The 24,028-nt window shown below is 50.4% G+C and overlaps 1 protein-coding gene across 1 annotated transcript in view; it reads right to left on the bottom strand.

Annotated features, from left to right (window-relative positions):
* Positions 1–24,028, bottom strand: part of DNHD1 (dynein heavy chain domain 1) — a 102,363-nt gene that overhangs the window by 49,210 nt on the left and 29,125 nt on the right. The window contains exons 18-29 of the mRNA XM_078858394.1: positions 23,515–23,713; positions 22,833–22,924; positions 21,920–22,112; positions 20,800–20,925; positions 11,163–11,260; positions 7,872–10,928; positions 7,251–7,521; positions 5,795–5,900; positions 4,570–4,759; positions 3,112–3,457; positions 942–2,655; positions 228–442 (exon numbers count right to left, since the gene is read on the bottom strand). Coding sequence (XP_078714520.1) covers positions 228–442; positions 942–2,655; positions 3,112–3,457; positions 4,570–4,759; positions 5,795–5,900; positions 7,251–7,521; positions 7,872–10,928; positions 11,163–11,260; positions 20,800–20,925; positions 21,920–22,112; positions 22,833–22,924; positions 23,515–23,713 — 6,607 coding nt within the window. The remainder of the gene's footprint in view (positions 1–227; positions 443–941; positions 2,656–3,111; positions 3,458–4,569; positions 4,760–5,794; positions 5,901–7,250; positions 7,522–7,871; positions 10,929–11,162; positions 11,261–20,799; positions 20,926–21,919; positions 22,113–22,832; positions 22,925–23,514; positions 23,714–24,028) is intronic.

The following is a 24,028-nucleotide window of genomic DNA, read 5'->3' as shown; positions in this document are numbered from 1 at the left end:
GTTCCTGGGGCTTCCAGATGGACCCCTCCATGAACTCTGCCCTAGTTATCTTCCCCCCGTGTATACTGTCGCCTGCTGACGTGCGTACTGCCGTACACTGCAGTTATCACTTTATGTCAGCAGCCAGCGCGATTACTCTACAATAGTAAAAATATATATATACTGTAGTTTGGAATGGACGTTCAGCCTCATTCATGGCAGTGATTTTAAACAAAGTGGCGACCCACCTTTGACGGTCGCGTGCAGGAACTCAAGTCGGCGGCGCGCCACGTGAACGAGCGTGCGGCGCCCCCAGCGAGAATGCACGCTCACAGAGGTCGCCATTGTCACCAGGGACGCGAAGTTGCATCCCCGCGTGAGCTCAGCCTCCTCCTCGTCCCCGCTCTGCCACGCGTCCACCAGGGTCACGACGTGCAGGTGGTTTCTCACACGCCGAAAAAACCTTGCGGGGTGAGACAACGGTTCAATGTGGGCATTGACTAAAACAATGAAGTGAAATTTGAAAAGAGTGCAAAGCGTGGAGAGATGCATGCTTGGAATTATACTGAAACCGAATAGGAACACTGGAGTTCGAGAGCATACGCAAGTTAAAGACATCATATTGCCCGTTCAGAAGGTAAGTGGGCTTGAGCAGCCCAAGACGCTACAAGGGATGATGACCGGTGGTCGAAACTAACGATGGAGTGGCAGCCAAAATAGGGAACACGCCTGAGAGTACATCAATCACGGAGATGGAGAAATGAAATCAGCTCGTGTGCATGTCCTAGATGGATTGATGGTGACAGCTTGGGAAGGCATTCCTCATAGGCAGTGGATGATCATTGCAGATGATGACAATGACTATGTATGTGCTCTCCGAGATCAGACAATTTTTGTCATATGGATGCTGGATAGGTTGTGTGTGCTAGAATGAGTCTGAGTTGCACGCACGGTCAGCTCACCTTTCCACAGGGCCCTGCGATCTTCTATCGACCTTCGCCAGCCGGTCTTTGCTCATAGAGCTGCCAGACAGCTTTTCCGAAATCTCCTTCAGGTCGGCACTCGAGTATAACTCCGGGAACATCCCTTCCCTTGCCAGCGCGACAAGTTGTGCGTGCCACCGCCGAACCACCCAGTTTGTCGCCAACAAGACGGCTGGTTTAGCCTCGGCGCCAGCATGCCAGCAGGCCATCTTGATTTGCTGCCTCAGAGATTCATCTATGGTTGCACGACCCCCAGCGCTCGCGCCCTCCGCGAGTTCAAATACGCTGGCCCGGCAAGCGCCGGCGGCTAGCCTCACCAGCGCCCGACGGCCGGTGCAGGGGCCAATGCCGATCAGCAGAGCGTGGGAGGCTGGGCGGCAGAGCGCGCGGCACAACGCGGCCGCACGGCGGGTGCTCTCCTCCGTCACCCCGTCGTCGCCGGAACGCTTCTCCAGCACGTGGGCCAGCTCCTGCCACCCAACCTCTTTGTGACGAGCTCTTCCCCTGTACGGCAGCAACCCCGTGAAGGTGGGTGCAAGGACACTGCTGTCGCAGTAGAGGATGTCCCTGAACTGCTCGCCGTGGTGGAGGATGTCTCCCATCGTTAGTGGCAACTCTTTGCTGCCGGTCGGTGGCTCGTCGGCCGGCTTTTTTCTACCGCTTCTCTTGCCTGATCGTGAGTGGGCCATGTTCACGCCTGATTTGTTGCCGCTCGTACAGGAGTCGTAACTGCTCCGCACGGACCACCCTGTTAAACGTGGAGTTGTCACCGTGGCGGTTGTTCTTTCGGCACGCTGTGCATCAACCGACGCTGGTTTTGCTGGTTCATCTTGAGCGGCCAAAGAGTGGCCAGCCCGGAACAAATGGCTCCTCCCATCATCATTATAATCATCATCTTCAGTTTCACTGCCAGACATAGAAGAAAGATGAAAATATGTGGACATGTTGGCTTGCAGAGTGCTGGAAGAAGCCGCTGCAGATAATGCAAGCCCAGTATCTAAACTCAGCGCTGCTCTTCTGTGGTGTTGGGGTCGCTGGTTCGGAGACTCAGTTGAGAACTCCCCACTCATTGATGAAAGTCCAATAATTACATGTTTCTGCACTGCTCCGAGCAGGATGCCCTGGAAAGCATCCTCCCCCTCTGCCGTGCAGAGGCCGTCTCCGAGCGTGCGCCATGCCTCGTGGCTCCACAGGCGGACGAGGCGACAGGCAACTGCAGAAGGGCTCTCCGAACTTCGCATGCACGACTTTGGCGACACCGAGAGCAGGCTGCTCAAAACCTCCCCAACGGAGCTCAGAGAGAATGGACAGCACACTTCAGCTTGGGAGAGCTTTAGCCATTCCCTCATCTGCGAGATCACCTCCCATGTAGCTCTGACCAAGGCATCGGCCAGGCGCTCGGGGTGAACCAAAGTATTGGTCGGAAGTTCCTGCAGCCAGACTAGTAGCGATGGAACGCAGACCGTGAAAATGTGCTCCTCTGTCACCGCCGGCAAGGTGAGTGTTGTGAAGAGGTGGGCGAGACGTGCTGGCACAGTCCGGCTCTGCTCCCCATTGTTCACCCACGACGCCAGGATATTTAAAGGAGCTGAATAGAAACTCGCAGACTGCATGCGTTCAGGGTCGTACACAGATTTCATCGACAGCAGCTGCCGGGTAACTTCTACCAGAGGCTGGCTGCTAGACTTGACATCTGCAGAACATCAAATATTTCACTCCCACGATGCACACAGTTATGCATCACAATACACTGAGGATGAGCACCACTCGGTAAATAATATTGTGACCATGGGGCACCGTGTTTGTACCTTGGCGAATATTGACTCGGGAACAGACCAGATAATATCGCATGTTTTTCATGACGAAACATTTTTTTCAAAATAGATGTAACGAGTAATCAATTTGCCAGAAGTGCAAAGCTCCAAGAATCATTCAACTGAAGACGAACGTAATTCCAGCCAAATGGTCTTTGACACACAATACTATCATTTGATCCTTGTTGGACATATCCTATGTTAAGATTTCGTCATTGTGTTCTGCTCTGCTCAGACTCCTACCACAGCCAATTTAGGAATACACTTCTTATCTTTATAACCACAAATCCCGTGGAAATCCTACAATGATTTCAAAACAGAACATAATTACGTACCAACTTTAGCCAGGTGGAGATCATCCAGAAAAACCAGGAAGGGTGCTCGCTCTGCTCTAGATCCAGAGCCCAAAACGTTTTCTCCTTTGGCGCTCAAATTCACCACGCGGCTGAGGGACAATTTCTCCCGGAGAACCTGACGGAGGCGCGACGCCTTCAGGCAGGGCGACACGGCCACACGGTGCTGCTCGCCGCCCTGGCCAAACAAGTTCCTCCCTGGAGTGCAGAGTGACCGGAAGAGCCATGTGGCAGCCGGCTCCTTGTTGAGGCTGCCCGCCTGAGACAGCAGGAGACACGGGGAACCTGCCGACACCAGCATCTCCACGAGTCGCGCGTACCACTTGTGCTGTGGGAGGTGGAATAAGATAGTAGAATGTAACAGTGCATCGCGCTGTTCATTTAAACAAATTCCTATGCTCAGGGTACATGCATTGATATGTATGTGTGTGTGTGTAAAAGGCAATTGATTTAGATATAAGCAAATGTGATCGCAATGACATGACCATGTTACTTATGAAATAAAATTTTATTTTACGTAGCGTATGAATGTGCTCACATGTCAAGACGCTGTATAGAAACAGTGGGCATATTTGTTTTGTAGGCAGGGAAAAAAACGTTCTTGAGTCGGAACTTAAATTGGGGAAGTGTCAATAGCACAGATGGCTGGGGAAAGGGAGTTAAAGACTATGGGGATAGCAGTGGAGAAAGAGCAATCAACAACTTTAAAAAAAGTTACGCTCTTGCTCATCAAGAACACAAACCATGCAAATAAGACAGAAAAAGTATGATAAATAATACAAATAAAACAATACAAACGAGACAGAAACAAAACGAAATAGTATTGATTTAAATCACAACCCCAAACAGTGACATTTTGTTGAATTGCTTTGGGGGAGGTGATTTATCACACAACTAAGAGACATGCAACATAGCACTGTGCATGACTGTTACTGTAATCATCATCTTTATTTACGAAGAACCTACCATAGCAAGATGCTGTGATGCACAGAAAGTACATGTCATGCTTCATAATGAGTACGCATGTGAACACTTTTTTCATTTTGATTCCATGGTTAGCAGCATATTGATTAACTCGATCACTACCATAAGCACATTTTAGACTTTGTGAACATCAGAAGAAACACACTGCGATGAGAGACATGCACTCATATTCAAGTCCTAGTTTAACAATGAGTGTCCTAAATTTAGTTTGAAAGAGCTCTGGTTCGTGATCCGGAGTCATTCTGTGCCGTATCCAAATAGCCATTAATTACTGTGCGTTTTAAAAGTTTGTAGGCAGCCCAAGATCTTTAAGAAGCGTAAATTAGCCCCAAGGGTGGCATTACGCTACTTAACAGAGCGGCTGAAATAAGTTGAAATCAATAAACCAAATAATGTGGTGAAGCTGGAAACCTCGGGATGGATTTTCACATCGGCACTGGAGGAGTATCACTGTACCTGTGGAAAGGGAGCGAATCCATCCCTGGGGTTGCTTGTGGCCGACGCCTGCGAGACTTCCCAAACGACAAGGCGGCCCTCGGGTGGTTCAGGCCACAGCTCAAACACCGTGCCACATTCCGGCAGCGTGACTCCGTGCCGGCTCGTGCTCAAAACACGCCGGGCCACCGAGTCAAACTCGCCCCAGTGTCTGCCACCGCATGACGCACACACACCCACACAGGACATTTTGTTTTTTGGGTTTAAATTAAGGCCACTTTTAAAGTTAACATCATGTCTGGATCGCTAACAGCGATGAAACTAAGCAATTTATCTATATTTGTTCAAAGATTCAATTGTTGTTTTGATACAAATGAATGGTAAACGAATTGCGCTGTTATGCAATCACATGCAACAATAACAGATTCGTGCACACAATACGTACGAGTGAACATATAAATGCAGTGCGAGGAGGGAAGCAGGCAAGTGAGTCATGAGTCGGTAGAAGAGGGCTTTGTGGTTGGATAAATGTGGATTTATTCCACATCAAAAATAGATATTTTTTCAAGTTTTTTGGTAAAGGTTTATTATAAAGATATATTAAATAAATGAAATATACATAATTGATTCAATTAAACAAGCCCCTATTCTATACAAGAGAAAAGTAACCTGTGGTTAAATACTCAAATGGAACCTAATTGACAGATACGGATGCTTTTTTCACATAATTAATTAACATGTATCCATACTCATGAGATTCAATGTGAATAAGTTATATTATTGTGAGTGTATTTCGTCACCCCTGCCCCCCACCACCATGTCAGCCCCCCCATTGCCCCTCCACACACAAAGACACGTGCCCATCTGCTGTAGGACTTGGAACATCACTCGCTTCACATGATAGGCTGTTGCAAACGGTAGTGGCCAAGCAACAAAGGCAACCAAAAAGCTCATCAGCTGAAATATTGTATCAGCCAATTATATTCCTGACATGTAATGGCACCTTAACAAAACACACGCCACTCCCGGTTACACAACGAATGGACTCAACGCGTAAACAACTGGGTCTTTATTTCCACGCAGGAGGGAGTGCAATGTGTTCCAAGAACTCGGATTCACAGAAGAACACAATTTCCTTTCCAAAGGGGCGAGCGTCATTGTGTGGTTCCACTCCTGCGTGCGGAATCGGTGAGCTGCAGTGCCTCTGGTAATGAATGCCCTGTTAGAGACAAAGCTTCCTGCTGACCTTGTCTCCAGGCGTCCTCCGAAGCCCCACACGTAGGAGAAGAGGAACAGCGCAACGGCCCGTTCGGCGCTGCATGACCACCCAGGAACGTCTTGTGGCGGTGAAGCTAATTACATAAGGAAGTCATTTCCACCCCCGACCACCGCCCAAAAAAAACACACGCAAATGAAACAGGGCAAATTACGAAAGATTGCTGTCTTTAAACTTAGTGATCAATGTCCAAGATTCAATTAAATTTGTTACATTTAGCATTTTTTTTATTCAGCTAGCAAGAATAGCAACCCATGTTTACTGGTGCAGAAGACGCAAATATAGCAATTAGCATGTAAGTTATTGATGTAAAATAAAAAAATAAAACGACCCATCAAAATATTGTGTCATTTTAGATGGAGGTCAACTGTTATAACCCTCCATTTCACCCCCATTTAAAGAGAGCACCATGCAATTTTGCCAGGATAAAAAATAAGACGCATTTTCAGTTATATATATGTATATATAAAACAACTTTTAAGCGGCTGAATCTCATCCAAGAACATATTAAAATAAAAAAATATATTTGCAATTAACTGCCAATTACACACAGATATCATAAACATTTTTTCCATCACCTTGGCTGAAATTACCATTAAAGATCGATGGCAGGATATTCTACTGTGACTGATTGGACATCACAGCTAAATGCAGTTCACGTGCCCATCCTACAGCTTGCGGGGTAATTGGAAAATGGAGCTGTGGGTGTATATCGAGTTAGTCATCTGACAGAGATGGGGGCACATAAAATAAATCATGTTCACTAATATAAATTCAGCCGTGTCTTCTCTGCTCAGCATAACATGATGTGACCTCTTCGTCAGGATTGAAAATCTAGCTGGTGCATCATACGGAGATGCCTCCACTTCATTGATTGAAATTAATGGGGTTGAAGAAAAGCGATGCGTGATTGTCATCTAATGATCTGGAGGGTTTGTGGATCACGTAGAGATGATGTGCAGTGTGAAATTTGACCTGTGTAAGGTTTGAGTATTCTCCACTCATATGCTGGGTGTCTCCTGGCATTCTAGTGCCTACCCATATTCAAAAGGAATAACATGGAATAAGCCTATCATTCCAATCAGAACTCAGAGTTGTAAAAGTAATGGATGCTTTGCTGAAAGGTAAATTGCTTTATTATTTACAGGCCTTTGTCAATTTGACTCTCCTTAAAATGAATGTGTTGTTTGACCGTACTTCAGCACACTGATTAGTGGAGGTGGTGAAGGAGTGGTGGGGGTACTCCCAGTACTGTTTAAGATATCACTCACCACTGATTTTAAGCGTCGATGGAAATCAAACTCAGGCCGCCAGGTTCAATGCGCAATGCACTAACCAATGCACCACCATTCCACCGAAGTAAACATTAAACAATTAAACATTTCTGGCCAAGTAATTTCACTAACAGCCGAGGTGTCCGCCTCACCTCCAGCAAGGCCCTGCTCATCCTTGGTGCCACACTCCTCTTGCCGCGGTGCGATTGGAAACGTCTCCAAGAGGGCGGTGATGAAGCCGAGGAACGACGCGACCTCCTGCACGCCGTCCGGCGCGGCGCTGCCACCACACGGAGCCAGGGCCAGTGGGTTACTCCGCAAGAACGCGAGCGTTGGTGGGAACACGTCCTCAGCCAGAGACCTCCAGGCTTGCGCTTCTCCGTGAGTCACACCGAGCTTAATGGACTCCCCCTCCAGCCATGACTGGGAGGAGACATTCACGAGTTATAAAACACATCAGTAGAGTGAATTCTACACCTGCATTTACAGCCCTTTTTGTCAGTCCACTGCTGGATGAAGGCCTCCCCACTCCTTGTAGGTCTTGGGGGTTATTGGACCGTACTTCACCATGCGAGTCAGTGCGGGTTGGTGAAGGCGGCGAGCATAGACATGGGGGCACAGATAGTACAGTGCAACAACTTTTTAAAAAATTATTTCATAATGCGTACCATGGAATATGTGAAATGTTGCCTGTGTCATACGGCTGTCAATTGAAAAATGATGCGAGAATTCAAATTGGCCAGGAATTGCGTCAAGAGAAAGCTTGTGCTCACCTCCAGGATATTCCTCCACTGGTCTTCCCCGCAGCAGCTGACAAGAGGCAGCCAAGCGAGAGCCGCAGGGGACGCGTGGGCCAAGTCGCTCGTCTCAAAGATGAATGAGACCTTGTTGAAGCCTTGAGCCTTTGGCCAGTCACTCAGGGTGGAGGAAGAGCCACAAGCTAGCTTAAAATACGTGGCCAGTGCTTCCGTCAGGTCCTGATGAAAGTTTCCATCGAACACGATCCACGTCTGTCTGAAGCTCCTGGCTTTGTTAGGCATGGGCTTGTTGGTCAACGATATATTCAAGGTGTTTCCTGGAGCAGCTAAGCCTGCATCAGATTCTTCCTCTATACCTGCACTTCGTAATAGTTTTTGCACAATTCCCTGCCGCCCAGTTTTGTTGTTATAACCGCTGCCTACAAGGTCTTCAAGTGACAAACAATTTGGGAAAATCACTGAAGTTCTGACCAAAATACTGTCAGAAGGACTTTCAACATCCTCCATGCCATGACTGCCAGCATTCTCAAGCTCATCACTCTCACCCCGAAAGCCAGCAGAAGAGCACCCCGCTGTTTTAAGTCCAGAACCATGCAGTCGGTTGATAACTTTTGCGAGCGTCTGGTACGCCGTGGTCTTGCCACTCCCCGGACGTCCCAGTAAGATGACCCCGGGGGCCGCCTGCAGCGACTGATGCAGCTGTTGCACGCTCAGAACACCGCTCGCCGTCACCTGCAAGTTGTCCTCGCGGATTTGGCTATGGACCGCGCTTTTAAACTCCAGGCATGACTCGGAGGAACGTCCTTCACGTGCATTAATGAACGACGGCATGAACTCCCCGAGCAGGTCCTGCGCCTCCCGCAGGGAGTCTGCCCTGAAGAGCACGTTCACTCCGTGGAATGCAGCGCACACGGCACGCTCCTCGTGCAGGCTCTTCCTGTAGGAGAGCCCTGGGTTGGTCGACAGCGGGGGATGCCGAGGGCTGCAGGGGTAGAAATCTGTGCTGTCACCTTTGGTTGTGCTCCCGTTGCCATCCTCGATATTATCGGCAAGAATTCTGGCGTGATATATTTTGGAGGCTTCCTTAAGAATGCACTTAATGGCTAGCAAGTGGCACATTTTACCCACAGGGCGCAGGAACCCACACTTATCTGCAGCCTGACAAAAAGACGAAACTTTGGCCGCGAGTGAGAACGAGTCGCAAAATCCTTCCGCCAGTAGGAGGACCTCGACAATTACGTGGATGCTGGGCGTCAGTACGGAAACCGACCGGAAAGCTGAGCTCATGAGGCTCCCAGGGAACCCAGAGTTAGTGGGGCTTTCAATGAACGTGAGGAAAAAACCAAAGCTTGGATTTACATGAAGACAGGTGTCCTCAAAGTTCACTCGTCTGAATGACTCAGAAATTGAACTTTTGTTTTGTGCGTCATGAGTTCCACAAGCGCAGTTTCGTAAAGGAAGCCTCACTGAATCATGGTCACCGTTGCTTGGTACGGTATTCTTGTCTACACAGTGGCTTGTGTGTGAGTGTGCGCTGCTGTTGTCACGCTTAAAAAGCCACGCCTGCTTCAGAGCTGCCTGCAGCTCCAGGATCTGCTGCGATAGGATGGACAGAGTGCCGGCCAGTAGCTGGTCGGCATGTTCCAACACGAGCAGGGCGCCGCACCTCGCCGCTCCACGAACAAGGCGCAAGACATCACCGGGGAGAAGCTGCTGGGAGCACCGTGCGCTCACCAGGAACCTGCCAAAGGCGAATGCTAGCTCCGAGGCGATCGCTGACTTCCCTACCCCTGGGCGCCCAAAGAGAGCGGCAGTCGCGCAGTCGCTGAGGGCCAGCACCAGGCCGAGCAGGCAGCGCTCCGTCATGGGGGTCATGACGAGGCGAGTGGCGCACGGCCCCAGGTATTCGTGCTCGTACGAGAAGCGGAATCCCAGCTGCTCCACCCAGCAGCTCCACTGTGACTCAGCAGACATGGTCGAAGACGGGCGGCACCCCGGCCCCTCCGCTCCACCACCGTAGCCTCCTCTAACGTGCTTGACATCGGCGTCAACGTCGGAGCCAAGGTAATACTTCATCAGCTTCTGCCACTCAAAGCTGCCCTCCGAACGGACGGAGGCAAGGCTGTCCCTCTGGTTGCAGGTCCTTGTAATGAGGCAACTCAAAAGGAGGTGCAGCCTGGTAGCATCTTTTGATGTTGAACCTTGGCTCATGTGCCATCTCAGAGCAAAAACCAGGCGACCGAGTTGCATGTTACAGACGTCTTTTGCTTTTTGAATTTGGTTTCCATTTCCCCTCAAGGTAAGGACGATAAATTTGGTCCACAAGACCTCAGATGCTACAACTATGTACTGCACTGAAAATTTTGCCAACAAAGCATTCCATTTAATCAAAAACTCCGTGATGTCCTCCTCCGGTCCATTCCAAATGCCAAAATTACATCGCCTGACAATGCAACTGTTTGCTATCTCTGATGGGTCGAGAAAGGGCTCGCCTGACATGAACGCAACACATTCAACCAACTGATGGCAGCCAGTGGATGCGAGGGACCTTTCAAAGTCCTGCAGCCAAGCAATTGGGCAGTACCGTGGCCGAACGTCTTCTCGCAAGCGTAAGACTTCCCCCACCTCCCCGTGAGCCGCGACAATGGAGAGAGGATCTGCACAGGCGCGTAACGCTGGGTCAGCAGCCTCAGAGCCATCGCCAGCGCTGGGTGGTGGACACGCGTCAAAGCCCAAGCCAACCACGCCGGGAAAACACCGCGTCACAAATGGCAGCAGCCTGTGAGCATCAAAAGCGCAGGAGAGCAGACCCATGATGTCTTCATCTGGGAGGAGGAACAGCCGAGCGAACTGCTCCCGGGAAGAGTCGGTCAGCCGCGTCAACTCGCCGAAGACTTGTTCTGCGGTGGATATGCTGCTCGCGAGCATTGTGCGGAGCGCGAGTCCCCACTGGTCGCGCCGAGTCGCGTACTCTCGCCGGTGGCCCAGCACCGACAGCACGGAGGGGTCGTCCAGAGCGGCCTGCACCACGTCCCGGTAAACTTTGTCCACCTCGCTGTGAAACTTCTGCGCCTGCAAGAATCAAAAACACAACATAGCCAGAGGTGTTTCATACACTGAGCAAAGGGGGCAGATGAAAAGCTGTAGATTTGTATACAAACAAGAAACTGTGAGATAATGATAGCACACATCTTTTTGATTATATTTGTATGACGTCAGCATCTATATGGGCTCGTTAACATGAACTGCAGTTTAAACGTACACGAGTAGGTGTGCATTCGTAATTTAACTTAATTCGAAACTTACGAGTTGAGGATGATCTCTCTGAAGGCCCATCTCATTGAAGACCTTGCTGAGAAAGAGCCACTTTGACTGAAGAGTGACCCACAAATCCAGCATATCATCTGCCAAATAGCACGACATTCAAAGGTAAACTTGCATATTCCTCCATTATTGGTTAAATAACTTATATACAACTGAAAAAATATAGCCTCATTCAATTACAAAAACCAACTGATTTCAAACATAAACATTGTAAGTAATTTTTATTTAAAGCTTTCGTGACTGCAGGGATTCATCTTCTTGGTTCTTTCGTTAAAGTCACGTAGAAGGAAAATAATAAAAAAATAAAAAATAATAAAATAATTCTCACGTTTCGGCCACAACGCAAGCTGCTTGCGTTGTGGCCGAAACGTCGTGATAATTATTTTATTATGTTTTATTTTTTATTATTTTCCTTCTACGTGACTTTACCGAAAGAACCAAGAAGATTGTAAGTAATGTCCCGCATTATTTTTGTCATCTGGGAGGCAGCCCGGCATCCCTAGTAACAGCAGGGATGAGGTCACACTGCAATGTCAACCATCAAATGCGATCTCCTTTCAATCTACAGGACACTTGAAAGATCATTTACAGGTCTTTCCTCAGTTTAACAAAACAACGCTTAGGACAGAGAATAATTCGCAGACTATTTCCTACCAAGAGTGCCTTACTGAAAAAACGTACTACAGGTTATCAGCTAAGCAACACCTTACAAGCTGCAGTGAGAGTCAAGCGATAGTGGTACACACCACACCACGTATCTTTCAGCTCCTTTAAGAGTCAAAGTGTTAATTTGCTCAAACGAGCAGTGGGGAGATACTCATCTCCATTGGTAGCCCCGAGCTATCGGTGAAAATTCCACGTTCAAATAACAACACATTCACCAATAACACTGCCTTAAAAGGAAAGAAATACATTTCGATTTAAAGCTTTCGTGACTGCAGGGATTCATCTTCTTGGTTCTTTCGGTAATGTCACGTAGAAGGGAAGTAATAAAATAATATAAATAAAACATAATAAAATAATTCTCACGACGTAAGCAGCCGTCCTCAGGTGAAGAAACAGGTCTGTCGAGAAGACAGCGTCTGAATGACACGCCCCAGGCTTGGAGTGTCTATTTAAGCTAGGTTGGAGCGGGAAGGTGCGCCTTAACAAAATAATTTGCATATCAATAGGAATTTAGCATATTTATGGGAAATGCAGATATGGGATTAGTACTGCTTGTGAAGTGCGTAGGAGGTGGGAAGGGGGTTTAAAGTCATTATGCCCGTGCATTATGCAGGTGTAGTAATGCTTATGACTCGTTGACACCGGAGTTGGAGGCACACTTGTTTATTTGAATACCAACTTTGTGACATACACAATTGAGGGGGTATCGGCCCCCTCACCCGTCTATCTGAGGACACACCTCTAGGCTAACCTTAGCCTGCCTCTGAGTCCTCCACTAATGGGCTAGGGGAGGCTATCTTGGCCCGACACTGGTCAGTCGGGCCCGGTACCCAGAGTCCAGACCAGCACTGGCTCTGGCTCTGGTACCACGCCACTGGCTCGAGCCTGCGCGGTCCTGATAAGGACGGCGTACCAGGGGGAGTCCAGGGCTCTATCTCAGACGTCTTCCGCCTCCTCTTCTTTAGCTAAACATCACTCCCGAGCCCCCCGATACATTCCCCTTTTATACACCCCCCTCCCTGAGGGGTGGGGCCCCGGGGGATCGTAACGTCCGAAGCGCGGACGTCGTAGAGGGCACCTGCCCGTGCACTGACGTAGCCCCGCCCACTGTGCTTGTTTACCATAGGCTGCCATGCATAACGGGCTCTCTGTAACAGCCCTACATCACTCCCCCCCACATAGCATGCAGCCGTCCCGGCTGCCAACATACAAAATTTGACAATAAAGGTGCCTTCACCCCCTGACGTGTGCCTCACTATTTTTGAACCATAACAGGAACCAGAACAAGACACAACAACAAGATGAGAAACAACCCGTCGCACCCCCCCGAATAAATACGAATTCCGTAAAAAAAACAGCTTATATACAACCAGCAGGGAACCCACCCCGCACACACAACAAACGGTGAACCCAACATATGTACATCCGAGGAGCGGGAAACACACCATCCACACAACAGCCAATAAACACAACAGCTATGTACACATTTTCCGGCCTCACAACAGTTTGCGCATTTTAGCGCGCGTCCTTGCAGCGGGCCCCTCACACGGGGTAACCCCGCGTGGCGGACCATCAGGTGGCGACTGTCCGTCTTGAGGTGAGCATTCCTCTGACTCCGCGTGACCCTCGGTATCCGCAGGAGGGGTGATCGGGCGTGAGCCCGTCACTCCTGATGCTCCTGAAGGTGGCACAGCCGGCAAGGCATTAGGTGAGAGCGACAGAGACGGACCCAGCAAGTCGGCCGACCCCCCACATGTTTGGCCACGCGCGTGTGAAGTGGGGTTGTGTACCGCAGCGAAGGGTTTTAATCTGGAGGGGTGCACGAACCATCGCCGCTTCCCCCACTTGATGCGCACGCACTGCGGACGTAACACCTCCACCACTTCCACAGGGCCCCGCCACGGCCGCACAAGTTTAGAGGAGGTTGCCAGTGGCACCTGGGGGCAGTGCAACCATGCCTTGTCCCCCGGCTTCCACTGCAGCATGTGCGCTCGACTCAATCTGAGGCGCTCATTTGCCTTCTGACGGAGGTCAGAGTTTTGCATTGCAGCATCCCGTGCCTCGGTCAATTTGTCCAGATTAAATTTAACGTGGTCAGCCAGATTAGTTTTTCCCTGCGGCACGGGGATCCGCAACTGGGCACGAACAGGCGGGTCTGGTTCTCGGCCGTACATGAGGTAAAAGGGAGAAAACCCCGTAGCCGCATGGGGTGCCATCCGGTACGCCGCCAAGACCCCCTGAATTTGTAGGTCCCAATCCGTTTGCGAGTCCGAAACTTGTTGTGATAACATGGACGAGATGGTGCGATGCAAACGTTCGACCATCCCGTCAGTTTGTGGGTGATATGGGGAGGTCCGAATTTTCTTTGTGCCCAGGAGATCGCAGACTTGTCTGAGTAGTTTACCGGAAAAATTTCTGCCCTGGTCGGTCAGCAGCCTCTCCGGAGCACCTTTGTCCAGGACATAACCCTGAACAAAGGCCTCCACGATGGCTGCTGCCGACTGGTTGGCCAAAGGCCAGGCCATAGGCCAGCGTGTAAAATACTCGACACCCGTCAACAAATATCTATTCCCTCTGGGGGTGGCGGGGAATGGTCCCAAAATGTCCAGAGCGACCAGCTCGTTTATCCTGGACACTTTGATCGATTGCAAGGGCGGGTTAGACTCCCGTGCCGGCGGTTTGCGTTGTGCACATTGAGGGCACGATCCCAACAAATCCCCCACATCCCTCATCATGCCAGGCCAGTAAAAATCAAGTTGCAGCAAGGCGAGAGTCTTTTGGGTCCCCAGGTGTAGGAGGCGCTCATGAGCGGCCCATACCACCCTACCCCGCAACCCAGTAGGGACAACCAGCCGATGTCGACGTGACTTCCCGTCCCAATGCATTAGCAGACCTTGGCACATTTCCCATGCGTCGGAACCACCTCTTTTTCCCCCCGCCGCACCGCCAACGCGACGTCGCCACCCGAGGAGGGAGACATCCTCCATCTGGAGGCGCCCCCATTCAATGACGGGCAACCCCAACAGGGAATCTTTGCCCTGTTGTTCGATCGAATTAGGAACCATTGCATCGTCGTCGTTGGCGGCCGCCAAGACAGGTACCGATGTGTCCCCTGGAGGCCTGCAACGTCCAGACCCCAGGAGGCATGCACACTCGGAGGTGGTTGGCAAGCGTGACAGAGCGTCCGCGTTGGTGTGGCGAACGCCCTTACGGTATGTGGTTTGGAAATCGTAATCCTGGAGGACCTCCAACCATCGGGACAATTGTCCCGATGGCTGTTGAACCCTCAGGGCGTACTGCAGTGCCGCATGATCTGTGCGGACGGTGAAATGCCGACCGTACAGATATGGGCGATACTGTTGGACGAAATGGACAATTGCCAACAGTTCCCTACGGGTGACACAATACCGTTGCTCCGCTGGAGACAACACCCGACTGCCGTACGCAACCACATGTTCCACGCCGTCAACCACCTGGGAGAGCACGCCCCCAATACCCGTGTTGCTCGCATCGGTGTCGAGCAAGAACGGTTTTGAAAAATCAGGGTAAATCAGGGGAGGAGCGTTTACCAAAGCATCCCGAAGGGAGCAAAAAGCAGCCTCCTCCTCCTGACCCCAGCAAAACCGAACCCCTTTAGATGTTAAAGCATGTAGGGGTTTGGCGATAGTCGCAAAATTAGCGACGAAGCGTCTATAATACGACGCAAACCCAATAAAACTCCTAACCTCTCCCACTGAGGTGGGAGTCGGCCAGGAGCTTACACACTGCGTTTTGGCGGGATCGGTAGAAATACCTGAGCGCCCCACGATGTGCCCCAAATAACGCACCGACTCGCGTAACAAATGGCATTTTTGGGGCTTAAATTTCAAATTAGCAGCCCGCATCTTTAGGAAAACCGCCCGCAACCTCTGGAGATGTTCCTCAAAAGTTTTGCCAAAGACAATGACGTCATCCAAATAAATCAGGCACGACTCCCATTGCAATCCAGCCAAAACCAATTCCATCAACCGCTGGAAAGTTGCCGGCGCTGAGTGTAAGCCCATCGGCAACCGGTTGAATTGAAACAGGCCGTGCGGAGTACGGAAAGCAGTTTTAGGCTTTGAATCATCGTCCAGAGGAAGCTGCCAGAATCCCGAAAGTAAGTCCAATGTGGAGAAGAATCGCGCTCCCGCCAAGGCGTCAAGCGATTCGTCCATCCGTGGGAGCGGGTATGCGTCGGCAACCGTAATTTTATTAAGGCGCCGAAAGTCAACGCAAAACCGCAACGAACCGTCCTGCTTCTTAACCAGGACGATCGGCGCTCCCCAAGGGCTGTTGGAGGGAGAAATTATGTCGGCGGCTAGCATGTCATCAACAGCCGATTTGACATGGTCCTTTTCGGCGGGACTCAACCGAAAAGGATTTTGGCGTATTGGCGCGCTGTCACCCGTATCAATATGGTGACGCAGCAGATGAGTGCAGCCCAAATCGTATTTATCCCGACTGAAAACGTCGGAAAATTCCCTCAGTAGTGTCTTAAGACGTTGGCGCTCTAAATTTGACAGGTCCGTCGATCCCGCGCAAAGCGCCTCGAGCCACCCTTCATCGCTGTCTGAATGTGGTCGCGGTGCAGGGGCAGCGCCGACATGACTCGCGACGGGTTCCTCACAGGGCACCGGCGTTGCGTGAGCAAGCACGGTCCCCTGTGGGACCACCACCGTCTGCGAGCCCACATTGAGGACCGCGATGAAGGGTTCTCCATCCCCTCTCACTATGGTCTGGGCCGGGAGTAAATTAGGTCCACTGACCCCGGCCCTAGACGGTCCCAGCAAAACCCCTTGAGCCCCAATGCCCTTAGCGAAGGGCCGCCGAAGTCTCAAAGGAATTAACATTTGCGCCCCCGGAGGAACGCGCACCGTTCTATCTACGAACGCCGGCACCGTCGCGAACGCCGTCTGGCTCGTAGCGGGGGATGGCAAAAACGCCATGCGTCGGCCCGATGGGAGCTCAATGCATCCCTGGTCGATTAATATCCTAATCGGCATTTTGGCCAGGAAATCCGTCCCCAGCAGGCACGGAACCGCCAGCGAGGAGGAAACAAAAATCGGCCCAGATAATTTAATATCCCCGACACAAATTTGGGCTCGAATTTGTCCGATGATGCCAAGTGAACCCCCGTTAGCAGCAAAGAATGGCACATTAACAGGCATCAAAGGACGGCTCTGGGCAGGGAGAATGTTATAAATCAACTCCGAAATAATGGTCGCCGATGCTCCTGTATCGACCAAGATGCGAACCTCCACCCCATCGATGTGACCCACAACGGCCGACGACCCCGACGACGCGGCTACAACCCGATGGGCCAACACGGACCACTGGCTGGGTTCAATGTGAGTACCCAGAGCGGTGCGTGTTGGTGCCATGGTACGCGATATTGGCCCCCCCTTCGCTGCGGTGTTTAAGTGTGCGACGGGCGTGTGCATGGGCCAAACGTGAGGGGTGCCGCGACTCGCCGGATTATGATGGTGGAGCTTGTGACGAGGGCCGGCGTCCCGTTGAGGTGTCGTCCCGCGCTGCCGAGGAGAGCGGCACCCCGAGGCGACGTGGCCCCGGATGCCGCAGTTGTAGCAGCGTGGAAGCGCTGGTGGCGACGATGGACGTTGTAGATGGCTTGAACCGGCCCGGTCCCCCCGCGCTCCCGCTCCGTGCTGCCGTCGATGGTTGATGGCGCAAACCTCTTCCGCCGGGAGGGTGGCCGCAGCGACGGCGCGCCCGCTCGCCGCCTTGCTGGCCTTCCGTCGTTGAGAGGACAGGTTTGCGTGGAGAAGACGGGCCGCTTGGAGGGAGCACATTTCTGCATCGTCCTGTGCGACAATGACGATGTCTAAGTCGTCCGCCAGCAAAAGTATCTTTTCTGTCACCATGGCGTCGATCCCCTCGTCGTCCATTCGTGGAAAGGCTTCCTTTGCCAGCGCCAGGAGGCTTGTACGGTACGCCAGGGGCGACTCCTTCGTCCCCCGCTGGCGATCGTAAAAGAGTTGACGACAGTCCGATGGTGGCCCATACACAGCGGACAGCACTTGCATCGCCTTCCGCAGCGTGGAACGCCTCTCCTTCGTTGCCGATGTTAGTGTGGCGAGGGCGTCGCTGTCGAGGAGTGCTGGCAGTGCTCGGAGAGCCTCGGCGTCTGTCCACTGTGCCATCTCCTGGTGAGCGAGGAAGCGCCGCTGGAAGCCGCCCCAGTCGCCCTCCTCGCCCACAAATTCTTTGAGCGGCGGCAGTCGCTGATGTAAGGCAGCGGCTGCAGAGGACGATCGCGCTCCCTCGTCTCCCTCACTCGACTCAGCGTCGGCCCGAAGCAGCGATGGCATCGCCGGTCGCACCCGTGGTGACGCGGCAGGTACTGTACTCCCGCCGTTGGACGCGATGCTTAGAGCGGCCACGCCCTCAACAGCAGCTGCGGCGATGGCGGGAGTTTCAAAATGTTGCTCCGTTGAAATGGCGGGAAGGCGCTGTGGTCGTTGGCTGCTGTCGCCTCGTGGCGGTCCCGCAGCCCCCAGCCGTGTGATGTTATCGAGCATGGCGGCTGCGGCGTACAGCAGCTCGGCCAGCTTCGCGTGCGCCTGCCTCAGCCCCTCCGTCGACGGCTCCCCTTCCTCCAGCTGCTGTGGCGTGGATGCACCCAGCCCCGGCTGCTCGATGGCATCTTCAGCCGTCTCGGGCTCTCCAACTGCAGCGGTGTCCTCCGCTCCTGGTACTCCGACTCGAGTCGTCCGGCGTGTATCCATGTTCGTACTTTGTTTCACTTCTGACGCCAGATGTAGTAATGCTTATGACTCGTTGACACCGGAGTTGGAGGCACACTTGTTTATTTGAATACCAACTTTGTGACATACACAATTGAGGGGGTATCGGCCCCCTCACCCGTCTATCTGAGGACACACCTCTAGGCTAACCTTAGCCTGCCTCTGAGTCCTCCACTAATGGGCTAGGGGAGGCTATCTTGGCCCGACACTGGTCAGTCGGGCCCGGTACCCAGAGTCCAGACCAGCACTGGCTCTGGCTCTGGTACCACGCTATTGGCTCGAGCCTGTGCGGTCCTGATAAGGACGGCGTACCAGGGGGAGTCCAGGGCTCTATCTCAGATGTCTTCCGCCTCCTCTTCTTTAGCTAAACATCACTCCCGAGCCCCCCGATACATTCCCCTTTTATACACCCCCCTCCCTGAGGGGTGGGGCCCCGGGGGATCGTAACGTCCGAAGCGCGGACGTCGTAGAGGGCACCTGCCCGTGCACTGACGTAGCCCCGCCCACTGTGCTTGTTTACCATAGGCTGCCATGCATAACGGGCTCTCTGTAACAGCCCTACACAGGATTAGCAGAATCAAAGGGAGGGAGGGGGTAGGAGTAGCATTAATGAAGTGAAGGAATGTTAATAGTATGTAGCTGCAGTAACTCAACCACCACGTAAACAACTAAAGTATAAACTACATAGTATCATCAGTATACTAAATATACTCTCCAATAAGCTGATCTACTAACAGTAAGTAATACATTATAATTCTACGTCGCAAAATTATAATATGCTTTCAGCTAAACTTTATTCTCTTACATCACACGGGTCTACCCCCAGCTATATACTGCCATAGACAAACCCAACATTAAATTATATACTGTAATTTATAATGTATTACTTACTGTTAGTAGATCAGCTTATTGGAGAGTATATTTAGTATACTGATGATACTATGTAGTTTATACTTTAGTTGTTTACGTGGTGGTTGAGTTACTGCAGCTACATACTATTAACATTCCTTCACTTCATTAATGCTACTCCTACCCCCTCCCTTTGATTCTGCTAATCCTGCATAATGCACGGGCATAATGACTTTAAACCCCCTTCCCACCTCCTACGCACTTCACCAGTAGTACTAGTCCCATATCTGCATTTCCCATAAATATGCTAAATTCCTATTGATATGCAAATAATTTTGTTAAGGCGCACCTTCCCGCTCCAACCTAGCTTAAATAGACACTCCAAGCCTGGGGTGTGTCATTCAGACACTGTCTTCTCGACAGACCTGTTTCTTCACCTGAGGACGGCTGCTTGCGTTGTGGCCGAAACGTCGTGAGAATTATTTTATTATGTTTTATTTTTATTATTTTATTACTTCCCTTCTACGTGACTTTACCGAAATAACCAAGAAAAATAAATACATGAATAGGTAACGTATCAGGCTTTTCTTTTTAGTTGTGCTTGTGCATCATAGCTGTATGTATGTAGGTTGAACTTCTTTCACACTGTACATAGCCAAACGTGCTAATCGTAGGTGCGGAGGTAGGACAAAAAACTAAACACAAAAAGCAGTTCTAAAGAAATTAGTTTTCAATCTAGAATAAAAAGTGCATAGCTCCAGTGGATTCCTAATATCATAAGGTTGAGTGTTGCTGACGGCCGCAGAAGCGCATCTGAAAGTGCGTGATGCAGTAACCGTCTTTGTTCGATGGAACACCACAATACAATAGACTGGGGGAAGTCTCTTCATAGGACGAGGTCACCTTTTAGTCAATAAAAATGTCTCTCTGGAGTACAGAGACCATGTGCCTTGGCCCTACGGTGTTGCTGGATACGGAGACGTCGTGTCACAAGAGAACCCAATTCACGTGAGTTCTGCTGCTATGGTCACGTGTGGGTATGTAGCGTGGGAGGCTGTGCACACACTGGGAATATTTTCACCCCCTGCAGAGACTTCATGAATTGGCACAATTCACGGTTTAATTCGATAAAAGATAATCTACATTTTAACAATGCGATGAATGTAGCAGTCTCCGGCGGCTGCAGGGGTCATGTCACCTCATTGTATACAAAATACACAAATCGAAAAACACCGCATCTTACACACGCGTGATTCAACGCAGGTACAGCGAGCTTAAGAATAAATATTAAGCGACACATTATTACACCGCCCCGTTACCCAGGTGGCGAAGCACATCGATCCAGGTTTCCGCCCGCCCTTGCAGCTCCTCTTCGTGCACGGGCGGTGTCAGCACACGCAGTGCCATCATGTCGTCCTCAATCAGAGCCCTCAAGTCGTCTATGCCTGTGGACACCATCGCGGCAACAAACTCACCGTCAGCACTCAAGAAGCTGCTAACGAATGCGAGCTAATGAGTAACAAAGGGCTTGGCCCCCGTGAAGATGAGTGAAATTCTAGAGGCACTGGGGAACGTGTGACCTCAGACTATTGACTCAAGATCCCATATACACGGACATATATTCTCATGACCTATAGGCATGCTGATCACAAGGGAAAAATCATGCATTAAATTACAATTAGCATATAGAGATGTGTCTGACCTCGTCAGATCTCGGGAAATAAGCAGGTTTGAGCCTGGATAGCACTTCAATGAGTCACCGATATGCATAACACAGTACAAGCATTGTAATCTGCTGCAGACACTGCTTTGTGGCAGAGGGCAGTGCAGCAAAATATATTGTTGTATTGCACTATGTTCACATCTGTGTCCCTCATCTTCACCCCTCCGCACTGTTCACCATGAAGAATAGTAAACAACCCCCATGAATGGCACCGGCAGCTGAGAGGAAAGGGATGTGTAGTGCCATAGCGCTGGCTGCTGGCGAAAAAGGGGATATGCGGTGTACGGCAGTACTGACGTCAGCAGGCCACGATATACATGAGAGGGGGATCTAGGGGAAAGGTCACAGAAGGGGCCCATCGGGAAGCCTCGGGAACATGCTAGAAAGGTTCCAGAAAGGGGGCGTGGCCGGGGCGGAGCGAGGCCACGCTGAGAGTATAAGAGGGGGCCCTGTGGGGGACCTCGTGGCTGTTGCTGGAAGTGGGATCTCCGTCGTGCTGCTCAAGTCCATCGTCACCATTCTTCTCGTCGTCGTCACCGTCATCACCAACCCGGGGCTAGTCAGACAGCCTACCAACTGTTCTAACTAAGTAGTGCCGCCGACAATAGACGGTCCTAATAATAGCGTGTTATCCTGATGGAGCCTCCAAGTCTTACTGTCTCCGAGTTAGTCACTCCAGATGTATCGCATTATATTTTAAATTATTAAAGACAAACCGGCGAAAATGAATGTGCCACTGGGGGTGGCCAAGCGCTGGTGTTGTTGCCCTCCAGGAGAGTTGCCGTGCGGTTCCGTCGGTGGCAGGAACCACATGTGCGCGGCAAGCACCAGATCTTGCTGGGCCCAGGCGGCGTGCTGCCGCCTCAGATCCATGTCCAGGGCATGCTCCGCACGCGCCATCCGCCACACCTGGAACGTAAAAAAAAAAAAAATCCGATTGTTAATTTTTTTTGCGTTTTTCGGTTACCAACATCACCAACCGGCACTGACCAGCGTGGTGAAATTATGATCTAACAACCCTGATGACTGACACCAGCGTGGGGAGGCCTTCATCCAGCACTGGACTGAAAAGTACATTTTTATTTAGATGTAGTTTGTGTGCAGTGGCTTGTCACTTGACCAATCGCAGTTGAATGTGCCATGCGATTTAAACCTTCGATTATCACTAAAAGTTAATTGAACTCGAGTATCGATATCATGGCTTTTTGAAACAATATTCAATTTGATAAATAATTACTGAAAACCCTAAATCACAATCAAAATTGCAGAGTTTTTGTCAGGAATTGGAAAATGCTTCACAGCAATCCCTGGACTATTCCCCCACTGTAACAAAGTTAAGATCCCTCTTTTACAAAATAGTTATCAGCATGCTGATATCAAACGCCTTCCGCCCATAACAGAGTAAGACGAAGTAGAGTGTTGATTTAAAACGAAAATTTTGTGCGGGCCTTTGATCCACGTAAGAAATTGCTCATCATTGAATTTCAACGTTTCTGAATTTCGTGGCTGGTAATCATCGCCTGGCACCGGCTGAAGCACTAAGAGAGAATTGTTCCCATGTGTAAAGCACTTCAATTGATGATTTGACAGTAAATCACGTCTGCACACATACTTTTTTAAGCAACTCACCTGCACAATAGAATTATGATGGTGAACCAGGTTAAGGGAAAGAAGTTGTGTGATGGTGAAGTCTGCGGCAAATTCACCGCGGTGTCCCATTCCTGCAAAAACATGCGCATGTGTGCACACAGATGACATGGGGTAATTTGCCTTGGTGGATCTTACCCTAGCCTTTGCCAAACATACTACATGTACATCACATCGTAAAAGGAGAAAGTTGTAAATCATACAAATGATATCCATCACATTTGTTTAGGTAACAAAGCACACAATTGTGTGTTTTTAATTCATGTGTTTTTACAGAATGAAAAATACAAAAATTCCAGCTACTGCTGGAATAACCTCATAGATGGAAAATGCATCCATTGCATTGATTCTTGCTCTCACAATATATGCATCGAGAATCCAGTAAGAATTGATGACACTATGTATGATTTATGCAAAATATATTAAAGTGACATAAAAAATACATTTAGGATAATAAACAATATGGAATAAATCAGACACACCATAGAAGACAGCCAAATCAGAGGGAAAACCCCGAGGACCCGAAAAAATATCCACGCGACCACGGGGAGAGCATGCAAACTCCAAATATACAGGCGTCAGGATCGAGATCGAACCCACAACCTGCTGTATACCAGGCGAGGTGGTTAACATCTCGCCACCGTGGCGTGCATGTGCAGCGTACTGGCAAGCATTGCCTCCCAGTGCCGGTCCTTGAAGAAAGTGCTGCCGAGTTTCTCCAGAAGCTGCAGGTTAGGAGTGAATTCTCCAAGGAGGCTTTGGCATGCAATTAACACCGCGTCGTCCGACACCAGAGAGCCTTCAATGTGCAGCAGTGCAGCCTCCCAGCGCTCAACTTCGTCCTTTGCAGAGCCAACAGAAAACTGGGAAGGATAGGTGATATGTTATTATAACTGTTAATATGGTTTTAAAAAATGTGCCTTCTTCGTCAATATGTAAACTGTACAAAGTGTAACTACAAGATACGGCAGTACACACGTCAAGAGACGACAGTACATACGGGGAATAAAACATATAGGTAAGGGTTCATGGAGGGGGCCATCTGGAAGCCCCGGGGGCCTGCTAGTAGGTTCCAGAAGGGGGGCATGGTGAGGGCGGATCAAGGCCACGCTGGGAGGATAAGAGGGGACCTTGACCGAGAGCTCAAGGCCGTTGCTGGAAGTGGATCCCCTTGCCGA

Source organism: Lampetra fluviatilis, chromosome 1, assembly GCF_964198595.1.
Source record: "Lampetra fluviatilis chromosome 1, kcLamFluv1.1, whole genome shotgun sequence".
In the NCBI taxonomy this organism is placed as follows: Eukaryota; Metazoa; Chordata; class Hyperoartia; order Petromyzontiformes; family Petromyzontidae; genus Lampetra; species Lampetra fluviatilis.
The sequence above is the reverse complement of the archived record's forward strand: the minus strand, read 5'-3'. Positions and strand labels throughout refer to the sequence as shown.